The 27,603-nt window shown below is 34.3% G+C and overlaps 2 protein-coding genes across 2 annotated transcripts; both read right to left on the minus strand.

Annotated features, from left to right (window-relative positions):
• Window positions 1-1,888: 1,888 nt before the first annotated feature.
• LOC123550385 (uricase-like) lies at window positions 1,889-18,788 on the minus strand. The gene is made up of 8 exons (XM_053546867.1): window positions 18,687-18,788; window positions 12,572-12,697; window positions 9,394-9,510; window positions 9,058-9,136; window positions 8,155-8,341; window positions 7,767-7,890; window positions 6,956-7,051; window positions 1,889-2,008 (listed from the first exon to the last, which is right to left on the minus strand). Exons 1-8 carry the CDS (start codon window positions 18,786-18,788, stop codon window positions 1,889-1,891), a joined length of 951 nt encoding a protein of 316 aa, XP_053402842.1.
• A 6,591-nt stretch (window positions 18,789-25,379) lies between these two features.
• On the minus strand, window positions 25,380-26,699 carry LOC123561924 (uncharacterized). Its single transcript, XM_045354586.2, has one exon. It carries the CDS (start codon window positions 26,697-26,699, stop codon window positions 25,380-25,382), a length of 1,320 nt encoding a protein of 439 aa, XP_045210521.2.
• Between the last annotated feature and the right edge of the window lie 904 nt (window positions 26,700-27,603).

Here is a 27,603-nt window from a genome sequence, read left to right on the forward strand (position 1 = left end):
CCCAGTAATCATGACGACATAAGTGATACACATACCTATATTTTTCAAACAAATAACCCAATACATATTCGTGGTTGCAAAACATTTATTATCATTCTTATTAATTATATTCGAATATTTATAAAAGGTTTGGAGTTTCAAACTGACACGGCTCCATTATTAAGCGTGGGTCGCCAGCTAGATGGCTTGACCCTGACTGTCACTTATAACATACGAAACAAATGTTCTCAAACCTACCATGACAACATATACTTGCATCCTCACAGTTAGATAGTAATGTATTTTTTTTTTTTTGATGTGACAAGGTGTAACCCTTTTTGTTAACGTCCAACAGAACAAAGTTATTAACAGACGGGCAGTTAACGTAACAATCAAATTATTCAAATATTGCTTGCACTTCTAAGGGGAGGAGGGTGGGTATCATTTTCTTACCAGTTGTTTGCTGAAGAGGCAGTGCGGCGAATGTGTGATAATTACACACTATATGTTTTAATATAAAAGGAAGATAACCAGTGAAGATCAATCAGATCATACCAACGCTGTTATCTCCCCTCCAACAGAATAGGCATCATTATTGAAAAGGCAGACAGACAGGGAAACAGACACAGTACGACCGACCAGGAAGTGTTCCTATATTTCCTTATGATATGTAGCACCTACGGAGAGTGCCATTGACCCAGTAATAACGACGACATAAATAAGTGCTACATATACCTGTATTTTTAAACCAATAATCCAATATATATTCGAGGTTACAAAACATTTATTATCATTCTTATTAATTACATTCGAATATTTATTAAAGGTTTGGAGTTTCAAACTGACACGGCTCCATTATTAAGCGTGGGTCGCCAGCTAGATGGCTTGACCCTGACTGTCACTTAGCACATAAGAAGTACATATTTGAGAATGGTTGCTAGCAACGGGTGTGGCGACTACTAACAACCCAAATGTCTATTTGACAAATTATGCCGTGTGAAATTATTGTTATAGTTTGACGCAGTTTGCCATACGGCAGCCAAAAGGCAATTCTCATGCCGGACCCAAACCAACTTCTTTACACACATGAAAATTGACAAGCTGGCAGCCACTGTCAAATCCACCCATTGCTTGCAGCAGCGCAGACTAGCAATGGAGCCGTGATCAACTAGCACACAGTATCAACAGACAAATGATCTGTAAACCGGCAGCAGGAATATACACAGACAAATGGTCTGGCAGCAGAATATATACAGACAAATGATCTGTAAAATGGCAGCAGAAATATACACAGAAAATGGTCTGGCAGCAGAAATATACACAGACAAATAGTCTGGCAGCAGGAATTTGCAGACAAATGATCTGTAAACTGGCAGCAGAAATATATACAGACAGACGGTCTGTAGAGTAGCAGTCTAAATAACACAGACAAATGGTAGAGTTTTTTTATTATATACTAAATATTCTCTTTTGAAATTAGAAAGCAGCAGTTTTTGCTACAAACACAAATGAACGGTAACTTTAATCCAAACTCTGACAAAACAGACTCCATCGTCAGCAAAATACAGGGTATTGAATTTATGTAAATCACTGTGGACTAAATAGTGCCCCCCACCCCCATGCCGCAATGCACAATATGCCTCGTGACCATTTAGTGAGATTGTGGGCCTTATCCATAGCTTCAATGTTAGTATGATACCTCCTTTTAGGTTTAGAGCGTGGTAGCAATTCAGACAATATTATCTTTGCATCTGAGAGTGCAGCAGAAACGTACTGAAATAAATCAACTATAGTATGCCTAAGGTCCCATAATGCAGCCGACATGCAACAAAATAAAATTAGGATCCGGCCCAACGCTTGCCAGGGCTTGAAGCTTACGTTGTGTTTCCTTCAATGTTAAGCCGCTGTATCACTGCCACCAAATTTCACTAGGATCCAACCCCAGATTCAAACCTTCTGGACGGAAGCTTCCTTGCTGCCAAAAAGATTCTATTGATAACCGTGGAACCCACTGTCGAAATGGGCTTTCCTAAAAATATATATGCGAACGTTAGGAACATCATATTGCATGTAACATGAAGCTGCCAGCTTAACCCGAATTGCGACAATGAGCATTTAGGCATAGAACAGTTGCAAGCATGCCTTGAAAGACACCTATACAAGCCATATGGGATTTGTTTGCAAGTTAAACAAAGTTTTGGAATCACTATGACTGAAGGCCGAATGTAAGACTGACATGCGTCTGAAGACCAACGCCCTGTTTAATTGTATCAAACGAGTAGCCCCGCTGAGAAGCTGCTGTTACAGCCCCAATTCGAAATGAATGTGCTTTAAAACGGGAATAATCAATGCCCTTACTTGAAACTACCTGAGTAACCCACTAAATTGATATCTGGTTAGGGGTAGTCTACTAAAATGTATAAGAAGAGGCCCGTCTCCTGGCGCTCTTATCAAGATATAGCCCAAGAGAACGGATAGTACAAAGTGCCCGACCAGTGCTGCACATTTTTATTGACACTCCTTTGCCATCCTGATCAGTTTTTGATCGCCTTAAGTTAATAATTACTTCTTCCCGACTACAATGTAGATGAGTATCCCCAGCTGATAGTACATAGGAACTTAAGGGATTCGAACTTTGTTTATGCACTGTAATTTCACGCACCCTAAAAACCCAAATAACGCCAGTGTATAGGCTGCTGAGAACAATTTGTTTCATACATATCTGTACAAACAGCAGGGAGTTTTTTCATTAGTTGTTCCCAAAAGCTGCTCAGTAATTGGAAGCCTAGTATCCTTAAGACAATTATCTCTGCCCATACCTTCTAGCAATTTTGTAACATCGGGGACAACCAACTGTTAGATACAGCCTGACTGTATATGTGAAAGGCCCTGTAAAGATAGCCAGACAAGAAAATGTACAACTTGTTCCAAACTTGGTGGCAAGTCATCTGGAAGGCCTAACTGAATTTTAAAAGCTTGAAACTTAACTGTATGAGTTTCTCGTATTGTCTGCCAGTGACTTATTTAATAATCTATTAGCCTCCTTCCGTAAATCAAGGACTTGAATTCCTGCAGTATTCCTGGGGAGACTTCTCGGCCAAAGGAACCAACACCTTGAGTCTGTTCGACTGTTTCCGAGAAATAGAGTCAGCTATTGAATTATACATAGAAGATATATGAAATGCCCTTCTGAGTGAATAAAATGTCTAACCAAACATCAATTTTAACAAGTTTCATTGGTGGGGTGTACCAAACAATTGTACTACATTTTATACAGTACCTCATGCTTAAGGAAACCGTGTCATATAATTTGGAGATGTCTTCAAATTAATTTTACATGTTAAGCATGGCCTAGTGTATAAATTAAAGTTTAACTTGGGGCATAGATGTTTACTAACAGCATAGCATTTTCAATAAGAGTTGTCAGTGGAGACAGTATGTTCGCCTATTACGAATATTTTAAAGGAAACTAGAGCTATCGCCTGAGTGATAAAATACACTCACAACAACGCTTTGTCACAGAATACATTTTATTTGAAATGTGCAATTTTGTTGCAAGTACGCTATAATTATATTAGATTCATTTAATGATTAACTGTTGTATGATAGTCTCTTAAGTAAATATTTTAATGAAACATTCATGGATTATTTTGACTTTAAAATTTAGTAACGTATAGCGTAAAAACCTTATACCGACATATCTCAGTATTGTAGAAATAATTGTATACCTAAATTGCTCATGATATGTTATTAATTAGTAATATTCATACATTTTAGATAATAAAATATTCAATATAGTAATAATAAATGCGATAACCTGTATATTAAGTACTGTTACACACGTATGAACTGCTACTAGGAGGAGAGTGATATCTCATTTTGTGATGCTTAGAACGAGATTAAAATAATCATACCGTTCAGACTGTTTCGCATGAATCATGAGTCAGTGGCGCATAATGAATTATGTTTAATATGGAAATGTTGTGGTAGCGTAATGTGCAAACTCCAAGACATAAATTAAAATGATACTAATTTATACCTTATATGTCCGGCAAATCAGATATAATCAAAGTATTACTATAAAGGAAAGGAAATTGTACCTTAAACTGATGAATGTCTCTAACGTTATAATAGGTAAAGTATTTAATTGGATGTTACCATGGTAACGAATACGTTTCGATGTCTTACATCTTCTAAATTACAATTTTCTAAGCTTTCCATTGATAAATTTGCAGTTACATTATTTGTACATACATATATGTATATTTTCATCAGTGACACCATCTGGGGAAATATTTTAGATGAACAATAACTGTAAACATAACGGAAAACCATCTGTTTTTAATAGGCGTTTCATGTCTTCTTCGAAATAGGCCATGGACAGACTAGTACATGATAATTATATAGGACAAAATACAAGTGAGTCTCAAAAATTTTTTGTACATATATATTTATTGCAGACGCTCTAACATGAGTATTTCATTGAACGCTTTCTCAAAAATAAAAGGAAGTGAAAGAAAACAATGTTTCAGAGTCTAAGAGCCACAATCAATGTACAAATGTATTATTTATAAAGCAAGACATTCAATATGAACCATTTATCCCAAATGCAGTTAATTTTATAAATGCATGATGTGTATAAATTGCAGATACACGTCCGAATAATAATATACACCCTAAATCCACTTCTTTTTGCAAAGCGTATAACTAAACTCCTACGTGTTTCATAGATAGGCAAATATGCATAGATGACCAGTTCGTTTTTAAATGCAGGTCAAATAGTGGCTGTAGTGCCATAACTGCAACATTCTGTGTTATTTCCATAACTGCTTTATCCTACAAATAGTCAGTAAACAATCAGTACTAAATGTTTTCAACGAAGTCCAAGATGCTTTTACATAAATCATCATAAATATGTGCGTTTGTTGAAACTCATTCCCAAACACTGACAAAACTGCGTGATTTTAATTTCCTCTTATGAAAAGGCTCATTTATGCCTCCAAAGGACCTTTTTTACAGATTTTATTAACAATCATAGCAACTGTTTTAAAAAGACATCTGGCGAATGTAAAATATCTCACCATACTTTGACTCTATGTTATTTTTATTTCTAGTCTTTTTCAATCAGTGAGCCCATTCAATATTCCATTTTTACCTCTGCTTGTGGCGGGGGCGAGGGAATGAAGGAACGGGGATACAGTTTATGTGCGTGTAAATATTACTGTCTTCTAAAGGTTTTTGTTAAGGTATTAGGCCCCTAATAGTAATGTTTAAAAAATGGCATTTGCTTGGTATATTCTTACAGTTGACCATGCTTCGCACTTTGTTGCAAATTTTTAAAAACTTTTACCGTGCCGTTTTTTATAAATTTTGTGTAATTTATGGTATTTCCTCAAGCTCAAGTAGAGACAAATTTCAAAGTTGCTGCCTTTATCCAAAACGTTTGCAGAGAATTCATTATACCATTATATTTTATGAAAGAACCATCAAACTATTGGTAAACAATTATAAAACTAAGAAATAAAAGTGTCAGTATAATTTTTTCTAGGGTGCCTCAAGTAAACGGATTTAATGAGACAGATTTCTATCTCCAACACTGAAAAATTAAGGTCGAATCCTGCGGGTCTGTTTTGAATTTTGCTCACTTCATTCAAAAGTAACTGTGGGGCAGAGGTAAAACCTACCTGCATTTCTTCCACAATATGTAATCTAAAGAATGAAGGCAAAATAGAGAACTTTTACCGCACGTAACTCAGTATTTTTAAAAAAGTCTAACTCTACCCCTTCTATTTCAGAGTTAAATTCACTTTGAACAGCAAGAAATCGCTTATGAAATGAATATTTTCCACTTTTGTACAATAAATCAATGACAAGTCTTGAAAGAAGTAAAAACTTACTAGAAAAAAAGAAAAAATAAGGAAAAAAAATTTGGTCACAGTGGGGCTTGAACCTACGCCCCCCTGAAAATTGCAGTCAAAGAAGGTTTATGTAGAAATTGAGTACTCTTCAAAAAGGAGATACCCTATTATGGGCCCAATACCTTAAGACAATATCAAGTGGCATGCAGCCGCAAAACACTAGACGACCGTAATATTTCATGTTTAAATGTATATCATTAATATCTATAATACTGAATATGCGAATAACATAACGCAACATTTTTGAGAAATGCTTTCCGGTTATTGGTTGTTATTGACATGACGTCACTGTAGAAATCGTACCCTGGAAAGTTCGTTCGTGAGAATTTTCGCACAGATTGATACATACTTTTAGCTCCGGCCACGAGCCAATAATCATTTTAAAATCATTATCATTAATCGTTTCCCTCTGATAAGATAAATAGAAAGGATTCTAAATATAGATTCAATAATAATTTGACTTTTTCTAACTTCAAAAAGTGTCAACATAAGCTATATTTTGAAAGTAAATGCATAAACGAATTTGGCTTATATGTTGGCTGTGATGCTCAACATACACTATTAAAGTTTTGACACATCCCTCCTTTGTACCACGGCGTGTATGTTACCGGACGGTTTGTCCAAAGCTGTGTACACCTGTTTGAAACAAATAAAATTAAAATAATGATTAAAGTATAGAAGGAAAAACATGAGAGGAAAGCATACAGCATGGTGCAAGACACAATAGAACAGAGGTAAAGTGCAGCAAAGTAACTTTGAGGTGCACTTAAAGTTGTTACTAGTATTTGTTTTACCAAAACAAACATTCTAGGTTTTTTTATCACACCGACATAATGTCATATGTTGACATGTCTGATTTAATTTATGTTCACGTAGGATCCCACATGCCATATGGGAAGTATTTCAGGCACATACATTTTCCGCAATGCAGCTCTGCGATAATCTGTGGTGAGCATGGAGGAAAAGAAAATAACAAACTCATTTCAGGTAAATAACTTATGAAAATAAATACAGATAGCTGAAAGCACTCGGTATGTAATGTAAAATATTCTACTTACTCTGTTGAAACAACCATCAAAATCCAATTTTGGGAATTTTGAGAAATCAACTTCAAAGTAATGTTTATTAGGTAATGTGATTTCCATCTGTTTAATCTGGAAGAAAGATTGATATGAAATAAAATATGTATTATTTAGGAATAAAACATCGGGGATATATCAGTTTGTGAGTCCAAATGGGAATGAATTACCTATGTCATTCAAAATAATATTCATGATACATGACTGCTAAATTGAGCAGATAGTTTCCGCAAAATTTACAGTTTTCATGAAAAGCAACTCTTGTTCCAAGTGAAAAATAATCACGATAGTGCCAGCTACTGCATACGATAACAGATACGGAATGAACAAAAATATTAAAGGGAATTAAAAATACATTGATTTAGTAGCCCATCTGAATGTTATAATTAAATATCTATAAGTTTAAGGGTGATAGGGGACTGAGGTTGATATAACACACTTCGTTCCGTAGCGGGGGTCTATTACCGGAATAAGTCTTTACTGAGTTATCTTTATGCAGTACTGGGTACTATTTTGACATATAGTCTCGATGACCAGATAACGTTTTCCTAATTTCACGAAAGTTTTTTACATTTTTTTTCGCGAAAAGTATTGATTTTTCTGGAAAGTTCTTAAAATTTCATGAACATTTTATGATTATCGTATGCATAAATATGCCACCATAGTTTTTGATGTGGTAGAGACCCCACATAAATATGTTTTAGGTCTTTCATAATTGCATTGCTGGTATAATCTCTGAGAAACTTGCAGTCAGACAGTAAACATGACAAGATACAATATATAAGATTACCTGTGGTATTTTTGATAAAGCTGTTTTGGCGGTCTCATACAGTGTATTTTCTACGTTTGCAGAGAAGACACCTTTGTCTGCTGGTCCAGCAAACCCTTCAAGTAAAGTTTTCTTCACTGTTTGCCTAGATATAGTAATTGTCGTTTTAAACAATATCATTTTCAGGGTATCAGCGTCATCAACCTTCTAACCGTATTTTAAAGTATGAACCAATAAAATCAAGAAATGGCAATAATATAATTTCATTACTTCAAGAAGTGATTTAAAATAGGGATACACCAACGTTTTTCGCGATTACAGGTTTCGTAGAGCCCACGTGCAACATTTTAGAACAATAGTTCTCTGAAGCATCTTCGCTCGTCAAAAAGAGACAACATTATGGACATACCATATTGTATCGAAGTCAAAGCGGAAGCAGGAGCCGTACCACCAATTTGCAGATATTACGGAGGAAAATATCCGGTCATCAGAATACGGCAGAGTACGGTATTCATCGTCCACAAAGCCTTTGAATGCCGACTGAGTTGTCTTCAACACTCGCAATTCCCGAATCCCGGAGCAAACAATTGGCTGTTCTACAAGTACAATTTCAATCTAAAACATTAATTTCTGGCATAACTTTACAACAAAATATTGGTTTATGTGTGTGAGGGGTGGGGGGTAGGGGGATTCCGTGGCTAAGTGACCCGGGTCGTTTGCACCTCACCGCTTTTGTTCGACACCTCGCTGAAAATATAAAATTCTATTATATGAGGAAGCCACGAGTTGGCTTAAGGAAGGCCATCGGGTCTATCTTGGTTACTGCCCTTGCCTGAAGTAATGCTCAGAGGGTCATCATGGGTCTTTCGCCACCATTAAAAACTGGAAAGTTGCTTTATGATGAATAAATGTATCCATGTCAATTTTCATATATTTAGTATTAAAATGTACTGTTACCTAAGTTCCTAAGAAAGGTATCTTTCACAAAGCTATAAACTTGCCGTTAAGGTTTTGAGAAATTTCAATCAAAAATATTTCGTGTGAAATCTATCTTAATCATTTACGAGAGAATACACTATTCATTACAGTTGTGAGACTGTGTATAAACTATTAATGAGACTATAAACTTACCATAAAGGATTTTAGGATATTTGTTTCCATAATCTTTAAATATTTTTGTTGTAAACTATATCTGAAAGATTTGTATTGCTATATTACCTAGTCAGAATTAAAAATAAATCACCTTTACTTCCACTTCCAAAAACTCTCCATTCAAACTTTGGTTGAAACATTTACAAGTTAATAATCTTACCGTTACGGTTTTGAGAAACTTCACATACTCGTACACAGTCTTTAACATACTGAAACGCATGTATGTGCATCTCGTCATTCTCAAAGAAAGAAAAAAAAATAAACATTAAAAATTCTGTAGATACTATTTTGTGATTGGATCATTCAGAATGTAAAATGAAGCATTTCTATGTGCATAAAAATGTGGAAATCAAATGTTCAAACTTACTTTTCTGTTGTAATTGAATTGATAAATGTTTAAAAGATGGATTATAATCAAATCCTGTCAACACTTCCCGACTTAGAATGTCTACTGTATAAACAATCATCTATAATACGATGTAAATGTTTTAAATACAATTTCCATCCTTTTCCATGGACATTCTTCTATCTTTATTTTTGTAGAGACAAGTTGAGGATATGTTGTCAGAAAGTGGCTGCACAGTAACATAGCAAATCCCTCAATGCTTTGTATCTGAAAATGAAAGAAAACAAAGCAAGTTTAAAATATATTTATTATGGATATTGTTTTCGGTTGTCGTAGATTTGCCTGCTGTGGGGCCCGTTTCACGAAGCCTACTTGGGACAAAGTTAGAATTTGGAATAAGGTGTTTCATGAACATCGTTTCAAGCAGATTCATTTTTAGTATTCTAAGAAGCTGATGACGAACAAAAATAAGATAGATTTGTCCTAAAATTGCACTATCGACGCCTTTTTAAATTGATACAAGTAATACCCTATAAAGAAAATAATGTATTTTCAAAGTCTATACTTAGGAGAGAACTTGGGATGAAACTTACGAATTTTTGTGAAACGGGCTTCAGGATTACAAGAGGCACGTAAGCGCCAGGTTTGATCCAACCTTGTTAAAATCATAAGAACCGAATACATTATAAAATCTCGGAAAACAAAGAATCTTTCTTTACCGCACTATGAATATTAATAAAAGTAGTCCGGGCATAGGAGTTTTCACTGAAGCAGATTTTAATTTGCTACATATAATTAGCTTTTTATGGAATAAATATTTGTTTGTTTATAAGTATGTTTGTCTGTTTTGGGTTTGTTTTTTTTGGTTAACGTCACACCGAAACGAAACAATTATTGGTCATTTTGCGACTTTCCAGCTTTTAATGGTGGATGGTCCATCCCTTGTACATTTCGTCCGTTATTTCAAATTCATCACTGGTAGGCACCTTGGTAGGACCACTGACTTTCTGTAATCCAGCTGGATGGCTTCATTACGGTATATTAACAAAGACATATTCGTTCAAGCGACAAAATGAAATGAAAAAGAAAAAAAGAAACACAAAACAAAATATGTTTGGTTATTAACTATTCAGAACTTATAGTATCAGGTTTTACACCGTAATGAAAAAAGTATGTTCTTACTAATTAGCCAACAATAGACCAATAGTAGACAGAAAAAAATAGCACATATATGTGAACAAAAACATGACGAAAAAGACTGAATCAAAGTCATGGCAAGAGACAAGAACAACCGAACAGAATACATTTCACCACCTATATTACTATACATCATAATTCGACGCCGCCCTGAAGGCGGTGTCGAGTATATGGGATACACTTTTATTTCGGACCCTGTAAAGATGGTAATGAATAGTTTCGGAGTGATAAACTGAACACAGTGAATACTTTGTAAAAGGATCAACGATATTGCACAATACATTTTAGTGAATAAACAAAAAATGGCAAAAAGAAAACATAAAAAATATATGTAATGCAACTTATTATGTGATTTAAAACAATGCTATCTGTCTTTCCTCTCCTTATTTGTAGAGCAGAACATATTTTTTTTTATTTACAATTTCCTCAAAAATGTTGATCCGATTTATTGATAAGGGAGGTTACTCTGTAAGTCAAGTTTTCTATTTCTATTCTTAGCATGACCTACTTACCTATCTCATTTTCTATAAATAGAACATACCGCAGATATACAATACTGTAAAGCGTGAAATCGCCTGGACAAGGGAGCGTTCGTGTATTTTACAACTTCGAAGAGAATATTAAAAAAAAAAATTATGGAAAATTACAATTGCCTGCATAAAAATTCCTTGGAAAAAAACGTATTTACAAAGTAAATAAAGGAATCAATAAGCATAGATATGTTGAAATGAACGAAGGAAGTGCCGCTGTTAACTTATTTTTAACCTTTTTGTCTTATTTTCTTTGTTGATAGGTACAGTGATGTAATTTCAGAATGCGCACACTTTTGCAAATTCCTATTTCTATTTGTTTGTTTTTTTTGTTTGTTTTTTTTCTTTTTTCTTTCTTTCTTTTTTTTTTTTTTGCTTATGTGTTATATAGATCTACTCATTGTTTACAGATATACACTGTCAACTAAGATGTGCAATAGGCTAAAGAGCACTTGGCTGAATTTGTCAGTGACAAGTTAAAACTTCTTTAAATGTGGTTAGATCGAAATATCAAAAGCCATGGGACCATAACTTATCAAAGCATCAGTGACTTTAAAATAGAATTCCTTGTTGAATTTATATGTTCATTGATCTTATATGACTAGTCAGTTGCTCTGGTTTTATCATATCTTGTTACTTGCTTCTTTTTTTTTTTCTTTTTTCTTTTTAATTTAATAGATAGTTTTTGTATTTGTCCATTCCTGACAAAAAAATAATAATAATAATAAAAAAAAAACATTTTCATTGAAATATTTTCTACACTTTGGCAGTGGGTTATTATGCTTTCTAAATTTCTTGTAATATTAGATTTGAACTAGACACTGACGTACTCCTAGTAACCTTACTTCAAGTTTATCGTTCGTCCGAAAAAAAAATGAATTCTATGATATTCAAAAGTATATAAGAAAGATTCATGCTTTGTGAATAGGGACAATATAGAGATTATTTATGTTATATCATTCTTTTCTTGGACAAAATTTTTGATTGTTTTTGTCAAGGGAAACAGTAAATTGCTGTGTATAATCTGCATTCTGAAATTTATAATGTAGGTGACTAAGGTCCATAAAACTTCATCAGTAAATAGAAAACACTCATTACATTACACGATAATAAAAATAATGGTTTCTGTGAACCACAACTTTGAAATAATTTCAACATTTCCTCATTTCCCAACAAACACTTCATACACACGCTCTTGCATATAAGAACTTTTCACAGGAGATGACCTTAGTTAGTGAAATAATTACTTTAATTTTGTATGTAAAGGGACCACCTACTCGCAATGTTAATGTCATTGCAGGTAGAGGATTTGTATTGCATGGTAAAACTTTTCTATCATGTTTATTCTTCATGTTTTAAACAGTTTATAACATATATTGTTTTATGTGCTAATGTTGATAACTTGTAGCCAGTCAGACTAATAAAGTAATGATTAGGTGATTTCTCATATTGCAATAAATGTACTTCAGACACAACACTTGGCGGCGTCTTTGATGCTTGCATCAATGAATTGCCTTGTATTAAGATGGTATGATATCAATACCATCCCCATTATTGGTAAAAATGGGTTTTACGCATGAGCTGATCAGTAATTAATTTACCAAATGCTGTTTAGCGAGAACGTGAACAATGTTTTTCTGCGAATCTGTTGCTATAACTTCAGAATTATCGGCGACAGTATAATCCCGACGGTTTTCCAACGTCAAACTGGTGGAAACTTCCATTTCCTGTAATGAAAATTAATGTTATTTGTCATCTATCAACAAAAACTAGTCATACTTTTGCTGTTAAAGTGATGTCTGTTTGTTGTTCTCTCAGATTTTATTTTCTTCCTGTTGGGGAGGGGGGTACTTTAAGTCATACCGACACTGTTAGTTTTCACTACTTTCCAAGGTGGACGGTAGGGAAAGTCCCTCCTGTACATTTAAGGCAGACATATTTGTTCCGTATGCCAAGTTGAAAGTTTCTTCTTTTAAAAGAATTGTACCTCTAATAGAGTGTTTAGAACCTACAACAGTATAATGCAAGTGATTTGACGTTGGCATACTAAATGATTCGGCGGCGAATGTATTTAAAATAATAATACAGAAACATATCAATGTGTATGCATTACACCTAGCATAAAAGAACCAGTGAAGCTTCTGAAATTGGAGGGTTTTCAGAATCTTGCACTATGATCCATGCAAAACTACTAACAGTCTTTTTGAGGAATCATCCATGGCATTTTTACATAAGCAAAACATTAGATAAGCTTACAAACAACAAATGGTAAACCTAACAATTGAAACATGGATGTATGTATACATTTGCGAGAGTACAAAAAAATAAATTAGTTAAATGTATGTGATAATATCAATCCTAGCTGCGAGAAGGATGTTTGCGCCCTCTGACAGAGGGGCGGTTTCGTGAAAGGTTTGAAAGTCATACATTACCCAACAAACACCAATATATAATTTAGTCAGTTTGTGCCAACAATTCACATCAACAAAACAAATTTAAGTCTATAGCAGCGTTTGTTTTTCAGGATATCCGCCATTTTGAAAAAAATAATTCTTCCAATATTGTTTTCCAACAAAACGTTTGCCAAAATTTACTGCTAAATAATTAAAATATGGCTAATTATGTACCATTTGACCATATAGATTCTACTTTTTGTATTTTTTTCATCCTAATTTTTGGCTGGCATTTGCCTTAAATTTACGTAAGATTCCCAATGGTGTAGGGGTAGGTAATTTCAAATATCTAATAAAGAAGTTAGCTTTGATTTTGATATATTCCTCATTGATACTTATAATGATAAGCTATAACCAAAATAAAAGTTTTTAAGACAGATTTTTATATTATCTAGGAAATATAAATTTGAAAAAATCAAAATTCACCAGTATTTAAAGCGGCATGCCTCCAGATCGTTCGACAACAACAAAAAAAAATATTTTTTTAGATATCTTGAAATACATGCAATATTTCTTAAGAAGGCTTTAAAACTTAATTACTGACAAACTTTATGTTACATAAACACATGAGAATTTTCTGTTTTTTCTACTTTTTACGATGAAAATCGAAAAGCGTTTGTCACGCTTTTACTCCAGGTAAACTGTCTCGATTATAAATATCTATATTTTGAAGTCATTATTCACTACTTCAGCTATAGCGCTATTTGTTACAACGACGGGAAAACGTCTTTATTGTCGCGGCGGTCCGGGGTTCGAGTCCCGACGCGGTCATCTTTTTTTCTTGATTTGGAATTTTTAAAATATTTTAGAAACAAAAATTCATGTTCTAATGTTCATAATATGACCAAAACTTCAATTTGAAAGAAAAATTATTTTTTAGCCAAATCTGGAGGCATGCTGCTTTAACAGATTTTTCTTAATAAATATCCTAGATGCACGGTGACCCAAACTTTCTCTTTCCATTTTGAAGCATTTTTGTGTGCCATAAGAGCTGCAAAGAATTTTAAAAAATCTTAACTACAGCTTTTTTATAGATCTGAATACCTTTTTTCCATTGAAAATAAAGTGGGTGGGTAATAATGTCATCATGTAAAAATGAAAGAAATTTGTTAGTGACATTTAAGCTTATATAATACTAACATCACCTTGTACACGTATTAACCTGTAAGACCCGAAATCCCTGTAGTATTAAGTGGGATATTATATGTTTTATAAAATATCACCTTTTTTTTTAAATTTTACAAATTTTCAGGAAAAAAGTGCTCTATAAAATCAAAACGAGTTGGTGACTTGTGTTTTTCTTCTCTTGTTTGTCTTGGAAACTAATGTTCTTCAAGCTCACAGAGTATGAAAAAAAATCTTAACGTTAGAAAAAAATTAATTCCTACATTCTTTTAAGCGATACGAAGAGATTATAAGATTATACGCCTGCTGAATAATTTCTAAGGGGTGTATATACATGCAGCGTATAATGACTTGGGGCGTTTAGTATATATCTTAAAACATAGTCTTGCTATACATTATTTCGAATCTAAAATGCCGTTTATGTAAAAAAAATAGATGAAAAAGAGAAGCACTATTTCTTTGCTTATTATATCGCGAAATGCAATGTATAGTAGGTCTACGCATAACCATGCTTAGTAGTATTGAAATACGGAAAGTAACAGGCCCCACTTTGGAGTGCGAAGACGTTTAATGAGTTACTCTGCGCGCATAATATTTGATTCAGTGTGTATAGTTTATTACACCTCAAATAACACTCTATATCAAATTTCCTCATACCAAAAAGGAGGACTTCTTTTAGATAGGACATTTCAAACATAGAGTGGTGGAACCTATGCTCGCGGTATTCCTATGCTCGCGGTATTTCGATAAATATTCTTTCTGCAGAAGCACTGATAAAAAATATTTCATCATGCTATGTTCAACACCGGTCAGTGGTGAAATGCCTTTACAACAAACGTAGCGATAGCCGCGCGTGCCGCTCACGTGACGTATACAGCAGCCGATACATTTTACACAATCTGTATCCGTCGCACAAATCTCACATAAATATGTCAAAATCACTAACTAAAGTAAGTTGTTTTAGAAATCATGCATTACATTCAGATATAAGATACATTTAAGAGCAAGATGGGATGAGTGTGACGCCTGGCTACACTACGATAGCCTTGCGAACCATGAAAAGATCGATGTTATCTTGGTATTTTGACAAAGTCCAAATGGTTCTTTCTGAGATGTAGGGAGGAGTAAATTTCCTACACAAAAAAAGAAGTGTAGAAAACATTAGCGAGTTAATCACTGTCGTTGTTTGAATCTTTAATACTTGAACATTCTGTTTTTAAACAACATTATTATACGTTTTTAAGCTTTGTTCTAATAGTGACTCTATTTCTGTAAGGGAAATATACACATAGAGGCACATACTAAATTTTATCCTCATTTCTTTTGTTTTTCACATAATAAATGAGTAATGTGCTAAATATTATATTCGCATATGCTTGTTTGTTCATTTTAAGCCTGCTGAATTTTTGTTTTCGTCCTTAGTTTAATCGATATTACATACCGCCAGCATAGGTTCCCTTCAGGGCGAATTTTCACCTTTTCACGTATGCCGTGTCGATAGCTCACGAGACGACCAAGTCACGTGATGACGCACATCAACAATATGTTTCGATAAAAGGAGGATAACTTTAAGTTTTAGCATAGGCAAATCGAAATAATATTTTTTTCTTGCTTCTTAAAAAGATTATATATGTACAAAATACCGCGAGCATAGGTTCCACCACTCTAATCAAGGTGCGACAGACAAACGTTCCCGAGTCTTACCTAGATCAAATGAGTTTCCTATTTGTTATTATATAAATAACAGAGACTAGCGCGGGTGATATAAGAAAAGTAATAACACCAAACACGCCAGCATATGGTGTTATTACTTTTCCAAGGTTGACAATATCCAATATCATCCTCGTTGGCCTGCGTTGTCTCATTTACTACACAAAAGATCACGTCCCTAGATATTGATGAACATTATAATAATCTTCAACAATAATATCGTTTGTTTCCTTCGGATCAGTTATAACACATATCAGTAAATAGGAGAGACTCATTAGATTTAGGCTGGACACGCAGGGTTTTGAAACAAATCTTATTTCGGTCCGTCCCGACGGGTCGGTATCATCATAGGATGTTTTGTTAAGAAAAAACAAACAAAAAAGGCCCTTTTTTACCCTATTTTCTGTGCAATTGCATTAGCAGGCTAAGCATCAAGCTTTTACAATATGTAACTCAAGAGACTCTTTCTAAAGGAAAATTGTTTCTTTTCTGCGTAAGTGCTCGATGGTATACCAGTGTATGTACTTCGCAGATCTTTCAGTCTCATTTATGTTACCTTGCGTCTTTTCAGTCTGTGGATCACATTTTTGGAACGCTTCGTTATCTTGTGAGGTTTTGGAATCGAATAGCATCCGACCGAATAATATAACAACTTGCACGGACTAATTTGAGAACGTTCGCAGCCAACGGATCATTCTGCTCTAGTGACCGAGTTTCAATGTAGCTATTATCATGACCCGAGTGAAAATAGCTCGAACAGGGAACACGACGCCGGTATTAAATATAAATTGCGCAAAACACCACAAGACTTGTTGAGAAGTTAATTAGCGAGCATTGCTATTATGACCATAATTACATTATTAGAAAATGCACGCGAAACCCAAGTCAGTATAGACAATGTTCACCAGCATCTCTGTGAAAGTATAACTAAAGAAATGAACTGGTGCATTCCTACGTATAATTCCTCTAAAAGAACAAGTAAACGCCTTAAACAAAGTAAACCGCATTGGCACGACGATCTACAAAAATTGTGGAATAATATGCGCATTAAGGAGCGTAGATTCCTTTTAAAACATTCAGAAGATAACCGTCAACGTCAGCAGTTACGTTCAGAACACATAAACGCCAGATACGCTTTTGACAAGTTACTACGACAATCGGAATGCGCGTTCCACCGCTGGCAAGCCGTCGAAATCGAAGAAATTTCGACAAGTAACCCCACAGAGTTTTGGTGCAAAATGAAGTACTAAGGGTAAGAAAAGACACTTCAATACTCGTTAAAATTGTCTGATGGAAACGTTGACGCTACCGAATTATTGTATTTCTATAGCACCCTTACGTCCTACTCACGTTGTCACCACGAGTAGCATGAAAATCCTGACTATGAACAGTGACACCTGTCACAATAAAGTCTTTTTATATTAAATTCTCTATAAAATACATGTGGTTTTGCGTGCTGAAGTGTGGCACGTGGCCGTTAACTGTTACCTATTGTAATCATGGGTTGCATACACACAACAGAATTTGAATAGCCGTGGAGCAGGGCTTTAATGCTTGAAATCGCTGATTTTCGCTTAATCTAGGCATGTTAGTAGAGCACCGCTGTGAACTCAAATGTGATTTTACCTTTGTATGAGGCATAAGGAGTGTTTATGTATACGATTCCGGCGACATCCACCTTTGCCTTGGGCACGTGCAAATCGTGCAATATCACGTTTCTGCAAATAAACTAAAATCTATCCAAGCCGTGGGGTATATTTGAAGGCCGATCAATGAAAAATATACCTGAGAGTTAGTGTATGAAAAATGAAACAAAAACGTCGATGAATTTTGGAAATATTTAAAATTAAAAATTGCACACTTTCTTTTGGAACTGAGTACATTTTTTCCCGTCTGACGCTTAAATTTATCTAGTCGGCCAATTTGCAGTTAATCCGAGTATTCGCGGCAAAATATTAGAGTTCGCCCTAGCGACTGGAATATCAGTTATACGTGTACAGGTTTATTGCATCCTAGTTTCAATAACATTATTTACGTACTTTTTATACAATTACGATAACCCAAATACACTGATGTACAATGTCGATTTTTCAGTAGTTAATATTTCTGCTAAAAATATGTTTAGGTTTGAAGAAATTAAATAGGGGACACTCTTTCAAATAATTCTAAAAGTTTTCCGTATATGGATAATTTCTTTTCAAAATGTTTCAAAATTGCGCAAAGGATTTTAGACCGATTTCTTTGAACTATAATACGTTTATGTACCCCATTGCTTAGTAATAAGACAAAAAAGAAAAAAAAAAACTTTGTCTTAATTGTAATAAAATAGATAAAACCGATCTGAAACCGTGTAAACTATTTCAGTTTATGAATATTACATTTTATAATATTCAAGTATTTGAAAATTAGTTTTGCGAAGTAGCCATACCTTGATAAATTGTTTTCCTTCTTCCTTCTTAACAACCAGTAATTTTATCCAGTTTTTCCCCCAGTCCGTTGAAAGAAATTCCAGTTTCACAGGTTTGCTCATAACTGCTGTTGGCTGATAAAAACGACAGATCTGGTCTACTCGTCTTTCCCTAAGAAACAGTTAAATAAATATCTCTAAAAACCACTACTGGTATGAAATTAATAGACTGTTACTTGGTTATGTAGTAAATGGTTAAAATCATGCCCGAGTTTAAAGCAGACGAAATAACCGTTCATAAAAAACCTTGTCGTTTTTGTTACATCAATATTTACACCTTAATCCATTCATTAAATGTTCAAACTACACTTGTACTACCCGTCAGTTCCAGTAGCTAGTTACGTGAAATAAACCTTTTTGTCATAGTGATGAATCCACTTCAGTCTTTAACAATGAATAAATAGTAATACGTTTTAATTAGCGGTACATAGCAAAATAATATGTTTCGTAAAACGTAACCATCTAGATCTATTGTTTACAATTCTTTTTTTATACAATACTAGTAATAGTAATCAGCACGGATGCGTTGCTCACTTGACAGAAAAATCTGAGAAAAATGAGCAATTAATTCCACTAGACGCACGACACCTATTGGACGAGCAACGAATCCGTACCAATGCGACATACACTTAACAATGTGTTTATTTATCTTTTACTATTTTGTCAATCATCGGTATGCAAATTTTCGGAATAACGTTATTTAAATAATTTGACTAGATATATTTTTTTGTCGAATTCAGATTGGTTTGAATTTATCTTTATATCTAATAATGGCAAAGAATTGTATATTTCGACTGTCAAAAAGTGCGTCTCTGTAAAACACAGACTCTGTCTATCTTTTGTTCTGAATAATATTCTAAAAACCACTTGGTTGATTATTAGAATGTTACTTGGTTATGTATAAATGGTTAAATATCATGCCGAGTTAAAGCAGACGAATGACGTTCATAAAAAACCTTGTCGTTTTGTATCATATACACTTATCCTTTCATTAATGTCAAAAATTGTACCCCAGTTCGTAACTAGTTCGTGAATAAACTTTGTCAATAGTGCATGAATCATTCAAGTCTTAACAAGAATAAAAAAGTATATTTGCCATGTTATCTTAAACTTGAAATAATCTTAACTGGATACTGAAATATACAGTTCAGTTCAAAAAAATCATTCAATTTTTCATCGTGACAGATATATGTACAAACTGAGGATATAATTTATATATATTTAATATGTTAAATATATAGTAATAGTTTAATACGTACTGCAAACGTAACGTAATTTTTTACTAAATCTTAGCACTGGAATTCAACATTTTTGTAACTCACAAAACTTCATAAAATCATTCTTATAATACAGGTAATATATCAGCTATACTAGAAACAAGTTATTCATAAGTGAACAATTCAGGCTTCACGAATAAAAGTGTTTTTAAAACTTCGTCTGTAATTTCATGTTAATCTCTTTTCAGTATAATTTTAAGAATATAAATGAGTAATGTCTTAACTGCAGAAATCAAAGTATAGTGAAATTTTACTAATACACTATTTATGTACACATGGCTACATAATTTATAGTTTTAGACATTAAACACATTGTCTTGCCTAATATTGTCATGTCAATTTTAAATTAATTTTGTACACTCATATTTTCGTGCAATCGTGCTAATTACATCATGAAATACAGTTATTTGTGGCGTCTTAAATGATATTCGTTGAAACAATTTTAAATCACGTGATCCCGAAGATTCCGACGATTCGAAGCGATACACAAAGTAACAAAATGACCCCCATTCATCTAAGAATACAGAACATTAATTTTCTGAATGTTTGATCAGGTTTCGCAGAATGTTATATTCAAAATCTAAATTTGTTATCTCTAGCCCATAATACATATTTGTGTTCAAGTTTTTGTGAAGGATGACCTTCATGGAATTTTAGAAGAGAATTAACGGTATCTCTTTTAAACAATCTTTGCACCTGGTATTTTTATAGTTTCACTTGTGATTATTCATGAAGTAAAGTCCGCATAATTGGTAATTTTACTAGTATGTGCGTAAGCTTTTTAATATAAGCTTAAAATGTATATGTCGCGGGGCTCGTGTTTCCATGGTAACGCATTCTTTTCTTTTTTTTGAAAAAACAGATATGTATAAAAAACGGAGTTTTCGACGGTTTTAGTGCCATTCTGTTAATGAGTATCATGGAATATTTGGGTAATATTATAAGCAAAATACCAAGACCTTTACATGGTACCCTATTTTTAAAGTTTAAAGTAACCATGGCAACTGAGATATTTAAAATAGCTTATATCTTGCTTTTTGTCGTAATTTCTTATAAAAAAAAATATTGCACAGAATTGTCTTTCTTGTTAATGTAGCTTTAAAACATTTTATTTCTAACGTAAGTTATATTTTTATGTTATTTGCATTCATTCAAACAAATTTCACAGCTTAAAATACTTACAGAAGTACCCTTCGTCTGGCATTTTTTATGAAAAAAAAATCGTTCTGCCCGCTGCTATTATTCTCATGGATATGGTTAAAATGAAAATAAAAAGCCGAAGCTGTGTTCCTTAAATAGACCAGTCAACGCTTTTGAATTTTACATTTAGATATATAGGTCACGGGCTTTATTTCCATGGTAACATCAATTCAATTCAAGAAACCACAATTTTCTGTTGAAATTTGAACAATTTAAGATATTAGTTTTAGTATATAAGCAATAAATTATCAAGGAAACTGAAAAATAGGCATTACAAATAAAACTGCTAGATTTTTTATTTGAAAATGGCCCAAAACAAGTAAACTTTCACCAAACTATAATTCAAATAACATTGGTTACCATCATCCATTTTCTTACATTCCGCAGAACATTTCAATACAACTGCATGAAAGAAGCAAAATATTGATTATTATTCAGAGCAAAAGAATTAAAAAAATATTTCAGCAAATAATGGCAGGTGGTTTGAAAATAGTTCAAATAAAGGAAATGCACAGAATTACGTACTTTCACCATAAAAGCTATTAATTTTGCGCGGTAACTGACGCGTAAAGGCAAGACGTCAGTGACGTCATTTTAAGGCAAAACTGTTTTGAAGCGTTTCTCTGGCAATTCATTCATTATTTCTGCATTATTAAAGCATAAAGCATCAGATCGGAGACATTTGTTTGTCGTAAATGTCGTCGTAAATCGTCACGTTAGCTTCCGATTGGATATGCGCACATACAAATATTAAGGTAACCTACCTCCTTAAGTTAAGTTGACATTCAGTTTATTTGCATTAAGAACTCCGTTTCATACACATAACATAATACATATCAATAGTTTACATATTATATACATCATCATGACACATTATGTACATAAAAATAGCATATTTTAACACTAGTCATGTTACATGTAAAATAACAATTACAATTTAATTACGCATGAATTTTAATGCTAATCTTTATAAAAGTATCAAAAGTCAACTCAGCAATTTTTTTCAATGTACATGTCAAAAGGTTACTAAATTAAAAATCATTTTCTTAGTTCAAAGGCATGATAGATAAATGCAGCCAAATTCTTCATTGTATATTCATTCCTACATGACTTCAACCGAAAAAAAAAATTATTTAGGCTTGGGCTATCATACTATTTTTGTGAATTATATCTTTTACGAATATGATCGTACAGTGGACATTTCATCGTAAAGTGATATCCATCTTTTAGCCATAACTTCATTACAATGTTTACAAAAACGTAATTCTTTGGTTTAACAAATATGTCTACCTTCTTAATTTGTGAGAAGATGCTTTTAAGGATACAAAACTTTTTCGGAATTTTTTGACATCTATATAAGGTTCGAAGTTAAAATCAGGTTACAGATAACTTTATTGCTGGTAAGAGATGGTTAGCTGATGAAAATGAGAAAACATTTCTTCTGAAAATGATTATAAATAAGCTGTTATAAGTGTGGCTAAGTGTTCAATGCTTATAGAATGTATTGTATTTTATTGTATTGTATTGTATTGCATTGTATTGCATTGCATTGCATTGAATTGTAAATTCAATAATAAATCTAACATAATCATCAAATATTTAACTAAAGCTTGTATAACCAGTACCTAATTTTATTTACACTTTTTGCCAAACTAACTAGTGGCTCTGGGTGCTACAGATGCCTCACACAGCGCTTTAAAGACTTTATCCTACCACTATGCATTTATCAGGCCGATATCTGCCTGCCGTGTAAATTTGAGGTTTATTCAGTCAATGCAGGTTTATACCGTCAATGCAACTGACGGACTACTTTTTCAAGTATATGTGCTATATAGGCAATGTAAACTGGGCCAAGAGTTCGAAGCTCAAACATTTCATCATTTTATGAGGACAGCCACGGTAAAAAAAATAAAAAAATTGGTTCACTCTAACCTAGTAAACCACCATACGGAATGGCACGGTGACGGTTTTTAAAGTCTTCTTCTTCTTTTTCTTTAGTAATGGCAAACAGTCCTCCTGGACTATAATGGCCATGCGTGGGGGTTAGTAAAGTAAAAGAATTGTCAAGCCTCCAGAGCTACTCAATCCACCCTGTTGGACATTGACAATGTGATAAAAAATATGTGCATTAAAGAAAAAAAAACCTACTTTAGCCCTAATAGCCTATACATTGCATAATCACTATGTACATGGTGAAGAAATAGAGTGTTAGTACTGTTAAAAGATAAAAGCATGTGTACTGTCTAGGGGATATGGGGCAAACTAGTCAATCCTGACTTAAACGCAGAGTTTGAGTCAGCATTGACCAAGTATACCGGCAGTAAATTCCATTCAACTATTGTCCTTGGAAAAAAAGAGTATTTGAGATAATCTGTTGAAGTGTGCTGAATGTGGTAAGCCAGATGATGGTGGTGTCTGGATGGTCTTGTAATTGGGGTCATGTATTGCAGCGGTGAGATAGCAACAAGTCCATAGTGGATTTTGTAAAAGAGACTGAGGCGTGCAATCTGTCTTCTGCGCTCTAATGATTCCCACTGAAGTTGGGTTAGTGTTTGCATTACTGTACCCGGTGTTTTGGAGTAGTTATTAGTGACAAAACGGGCAGCTCTTCTCTGAACATTTTCAAGTTTTTGTTTATCACTTACATGATATGGATCCCAAACTGATGAGCAGTACTCCAAAGAAGGTCTTACTATCGATTTGTATGCTGCCTCTTTTGTTTCTGGTTTAGATGAATGTAAATTACGTTTTATGAAACCAAGACTTTGACTTGCTTTGTTTGTTATTTTATTGATATGTGGTGTCCAGGAAAGATTAGATGAAAGATCAACACCAAGGTAAGTAGCTTGTTGGACAGCGGACAGAGGCTGGTTGTGCAGAATGTAAGCAGTCTTGACTGGTTTAGTTTTGGGAGCAGTTACGTGCATGATGTGACATTTGTCCACATTGAAGGACATCCTCCATTTCTTCTCCCACTCCTCCAGCTTGTTCAAGTCTTCCTGAAGGGCCTGTGGGTCCCTAACGGAGCGTATTACACGATAAATGATGCAATCATCGGCAAAGAGCCTAACACTTGAACAGACACTGGAGGGTAGGTCATTTATATAGAGAAGAAACAGAAGAGGTCCTAAAACTGAACCTTGGGGTACACCAGACTCAACTGAGGCTTCTGATGATATAGCGCCATCAACAACAACTTTCTGCGTTCTGTTTAGTAGGAATGCTCTTATCCAGTCATGAGTGTTACCAGTTATACCATAATGTTTCAGTTTGTGGAGGAGTCTCCTGTGGTCAACAACATCAAAGGCTTTGCTAAAATCCATAATGGCGACATCAACCTGGCCTTCCTTTACAGATGTGACCAGATCATGAACAAAACCCACAAGTTGGGTCTCACATGATCTGCGTGCACGAAAGCCATGTTGATTGTCCACCAGTATGTTATTTGCATCAAGATGATCCAGAGTGCTACTGACTACAATATGTTCTAATATTTTGCAGGCAATACTGGTCAAGGACACTGGTCGATAATTGCTAGGTTTAAATTTTTCACCTTTCTTAAAGACAGGAGTGACATTTGCCTGATTCCGATCAGATGGTACAGTTCCAGATTTTAAGGACTCATTGAAGATATGGGAAAAAATTGGTGTTAATTCATCAGCACATTCTTTAAGGACTCGGGGTTTTATGCAATCTGGCCCAGCTGCTTTATGGGGATTTAGCCCTTTGAGCAATTTTGAGACTCCCTTGTCCGAAACTGATATATTTCTCATGTCAGGAAAGGGACTGATACCAAGGTCTGGAAGCTCAGATGCATCTGGCTTAGTAAAAACTGATGAAAACTGACGATTAAGTATGTTTGCTTTATCACAAGAGTCAGACTTTAAAATGCCATTTTCTCTAAGAGGAGCTACTCCACATGAATCATTTTTTAAACTTTTAATAAAACACCAATACTTTTTAGTGGTTCCATTTTTGTGCTCAGTTGGGTCACATACAATGTTGTTTATGTAGTTCCAGTATGATTTCCTTGTTTTCATTTGTATAAGAGCTTTAACTTTTTTAAGTTTATCAAAGTACTTATCTTTACCTTTCTTGAACCTTGCATACAACCTATCCCTTTTTCTAATTAACTTTTTTATTTCTACATTTATCCATGGCAGATGTTGTTTGCCATTTACAGATTTGTAGGCACATATTTGTTTGTCAAAATCTCCAGCTTGGATGTTAGCTTTTCCCAAAGGACCTGAACATTGAGTTTATCTGACAAGTTTTTTAGTTCAATGTCAAATTGTATCAGTTCTGATTTAAAACTATTCCAGTCAGCCTTATTAAACAAGTATATCTTTCTTTTTTCTTTATAGTTAATCCTAGGTGTTGAAATTATGTCAATAAATGGAATGCAGTGGTCGCTAACACCAGGAATGACTTTTACATTATCAACCAAGGATGGGTTATTTATGAACAAGAGATCAAGGATGTTACGAGTTTTATCAGTGATTCTAGTTGGTACATGAATCAATTGTTGGAATCCATAGGAATCCGCTAGTTCAAGGAGTTTAACACTTTCTTCGGCATGGGTGGCCCCAGCGTTAACTGTGAGAGATTGCCAGTTTACATCACCAAGATTTAAATCTCCACCAACTACAATAGTGTTATTTGAGTTATCAATCAATGAGGTGGTACGACTGATTTCATCGATGCAATTAAAGTCCCGGTCTGGCCTGTAGGCACTACAAACATAAAGATCTTTTTTACCTTTCTGTTTAACTTGAGCCCAGATGATCTCAGAGTCAGATTGAAGCTCTGGTAGTGAATTACTGTTAATTTTGTTTGAGACCAAAATGAAAACCCCTCCGCCTGTACGGCGTTTGCGATCTTTTCTATAAACTTTATAGTCTGGTGGAAAGACTTCAGAGTTCTTTATATGGGATTTCAGCCAAGACTCAGTACCGAGTACAATATCAGGCTTCACAGTGGACATCATGACTTGAAAGCCCAAATTTTTACTTTTGACTGATTGACAGTTGGGTGTAATGATTTTAAGATGTTGAATATTTTGTTTTCTTCTAATTTGTTTCGGAGCTCTGTTTGAATGAGCAGATGATGCATGGCGTGATTTACCAGATGGAGTGCTACTAAAAAGAGGATGTTGGATTGTAGTAGTTGGTGACTGTATGTCGGATACATCTGTGCTGGTGTTAGAAATGGAATTTTCAGAGTCAACAATTGATGAGCTTTCAAAAAGTGAAGATGCAAAGTTTGGTAGTCCACATTTAAGACACTGCCAAAATTCATCAGGATGATTACTATGGAAATCATATACCTGTGAGGTCATTCCTTGACACTGTGCATGGTACCAGGTGTCACAATCATCACAATAAATACCACGGTCAGGATGCCAACCCACTACCTCGGTGCAAATACCACATAGATCTGATCTATCAGGAACTGGACTGGCAGGACCAGGATTGGTCTCGATATCAAAAGCTAACATTATCAAAATAAGGCATATGTAAAAGAGTGTGAGTCTATTCTGATTGAGGAGTTTCTTTCTGAATTTTTTCAAGTGTATTAGGCAAGACAAACCAAAAGCAAGATCTAAAGCAGGAGCACCACTAACAGTCCTTATAAAAGTACAAAATTGTTGGAACATTTTTGAAAGTAAATAAGGGCTGATCCCAGATTGACAGATATTGTTGAGTTGAATGGAACCCAGCTTTTTGAAGGAACCTCCTCCATTCTGATTAGACAGCTCAGCACTCATAAAATATAGAGATAAGGATAAAATCCCCACCGTACACAGAGTAATTCTACACATGACTAAAGCACAAAACGGGCCAAAAATAGGTCTATTTTGAAATGTCGCGAAAATGGGTGACAAAGCGACTTAGGAGCGAGAAAAATGCCAAAAACAAATTGGGAAGGCCAAACTTTACCCTCACTCCGTGTAAGATGTCTCTATGTCCCTAGTTTTCATCAAAAAGATGGTAAGAAACCTGATGGAGTTGGTTAATTTGTGAAAATGGGACCTATTTTGAAAAAAGTGAACCCACGCTCTTCACTTTTTCTTTTTCGTCTGTGTGAATCGTCCTTGACTTTGTTTATTTTGGCGTTCACTCATTTTTAATTAGAAATTTACACAAATAACCAGATTTAAGCAGTCGTTTATTGTAATTATTGGATCTAAACTATTCATGGTGAAGGAATTTCATTATCTCACATTGTCTTGTACGGAAATGGAGTAAATTTAAGACTGCGGGCATTTGAATTCGTCTCAAGCGTGGTTTTCGGCTGTATTTTATCCGAGTCAAAACCATTCTGCTTGTTTTGTACGCGAATGCCCTGTTAGCACAGATGATTTATAATACACAGAACTTCAGAAGGCAAAGTATGAGGCA

The sequence above is a fragment of the Mercenaria mercenaria genome, chromosome 6 (assembly GCF_021730395.1).
Source record: "Mercenaria mercenaria strain notata chromosome 6, MADL_Memer_1, whole genome shotgun sequence".
NCBI classification, from domain to species: Eukaryota; Metazoa; Mollusca; class Bivalvia; order Venerida; family Veneridae; genus Mercenaria; species Mercenaria mercenaria.

What these genes read in the sequence shown, in the direction of transcription:
- LOC123550385 (XM_053546867.1), bottom strand. Translation starts at nt 18,788, where the DNA reads ATGAGCAAACCTGTGAAACTGGAATTTCTTTCAACGGACTGGGGGAAA. An exon ending in AAGGAAAACAATTTATCAAG is followed by an intron (nt 12,698 to 18,686) that starts GTATGGCTACTT and finishes TTTTCATTACAG; the next exon opens with GAAATGGAAGTTTCCACCAG. An exon ending in TTCTCGCTAAACAGCATTTG is followed by an intron (nt 9,511 to 12,571) that starts GTAAATTAATTA and finishes TTTCATTTTCAG; the next exon opens with ATACAAAGCATTGAGGGATT.
- LOC123561924 (XM_045354586.2), bottom strand. Translation starts at nt 26,699, where the DNA reads ATGTTAGCTTTTGATATCGAGACCAATCCTGGTCCTGCCAGTCCAGTT.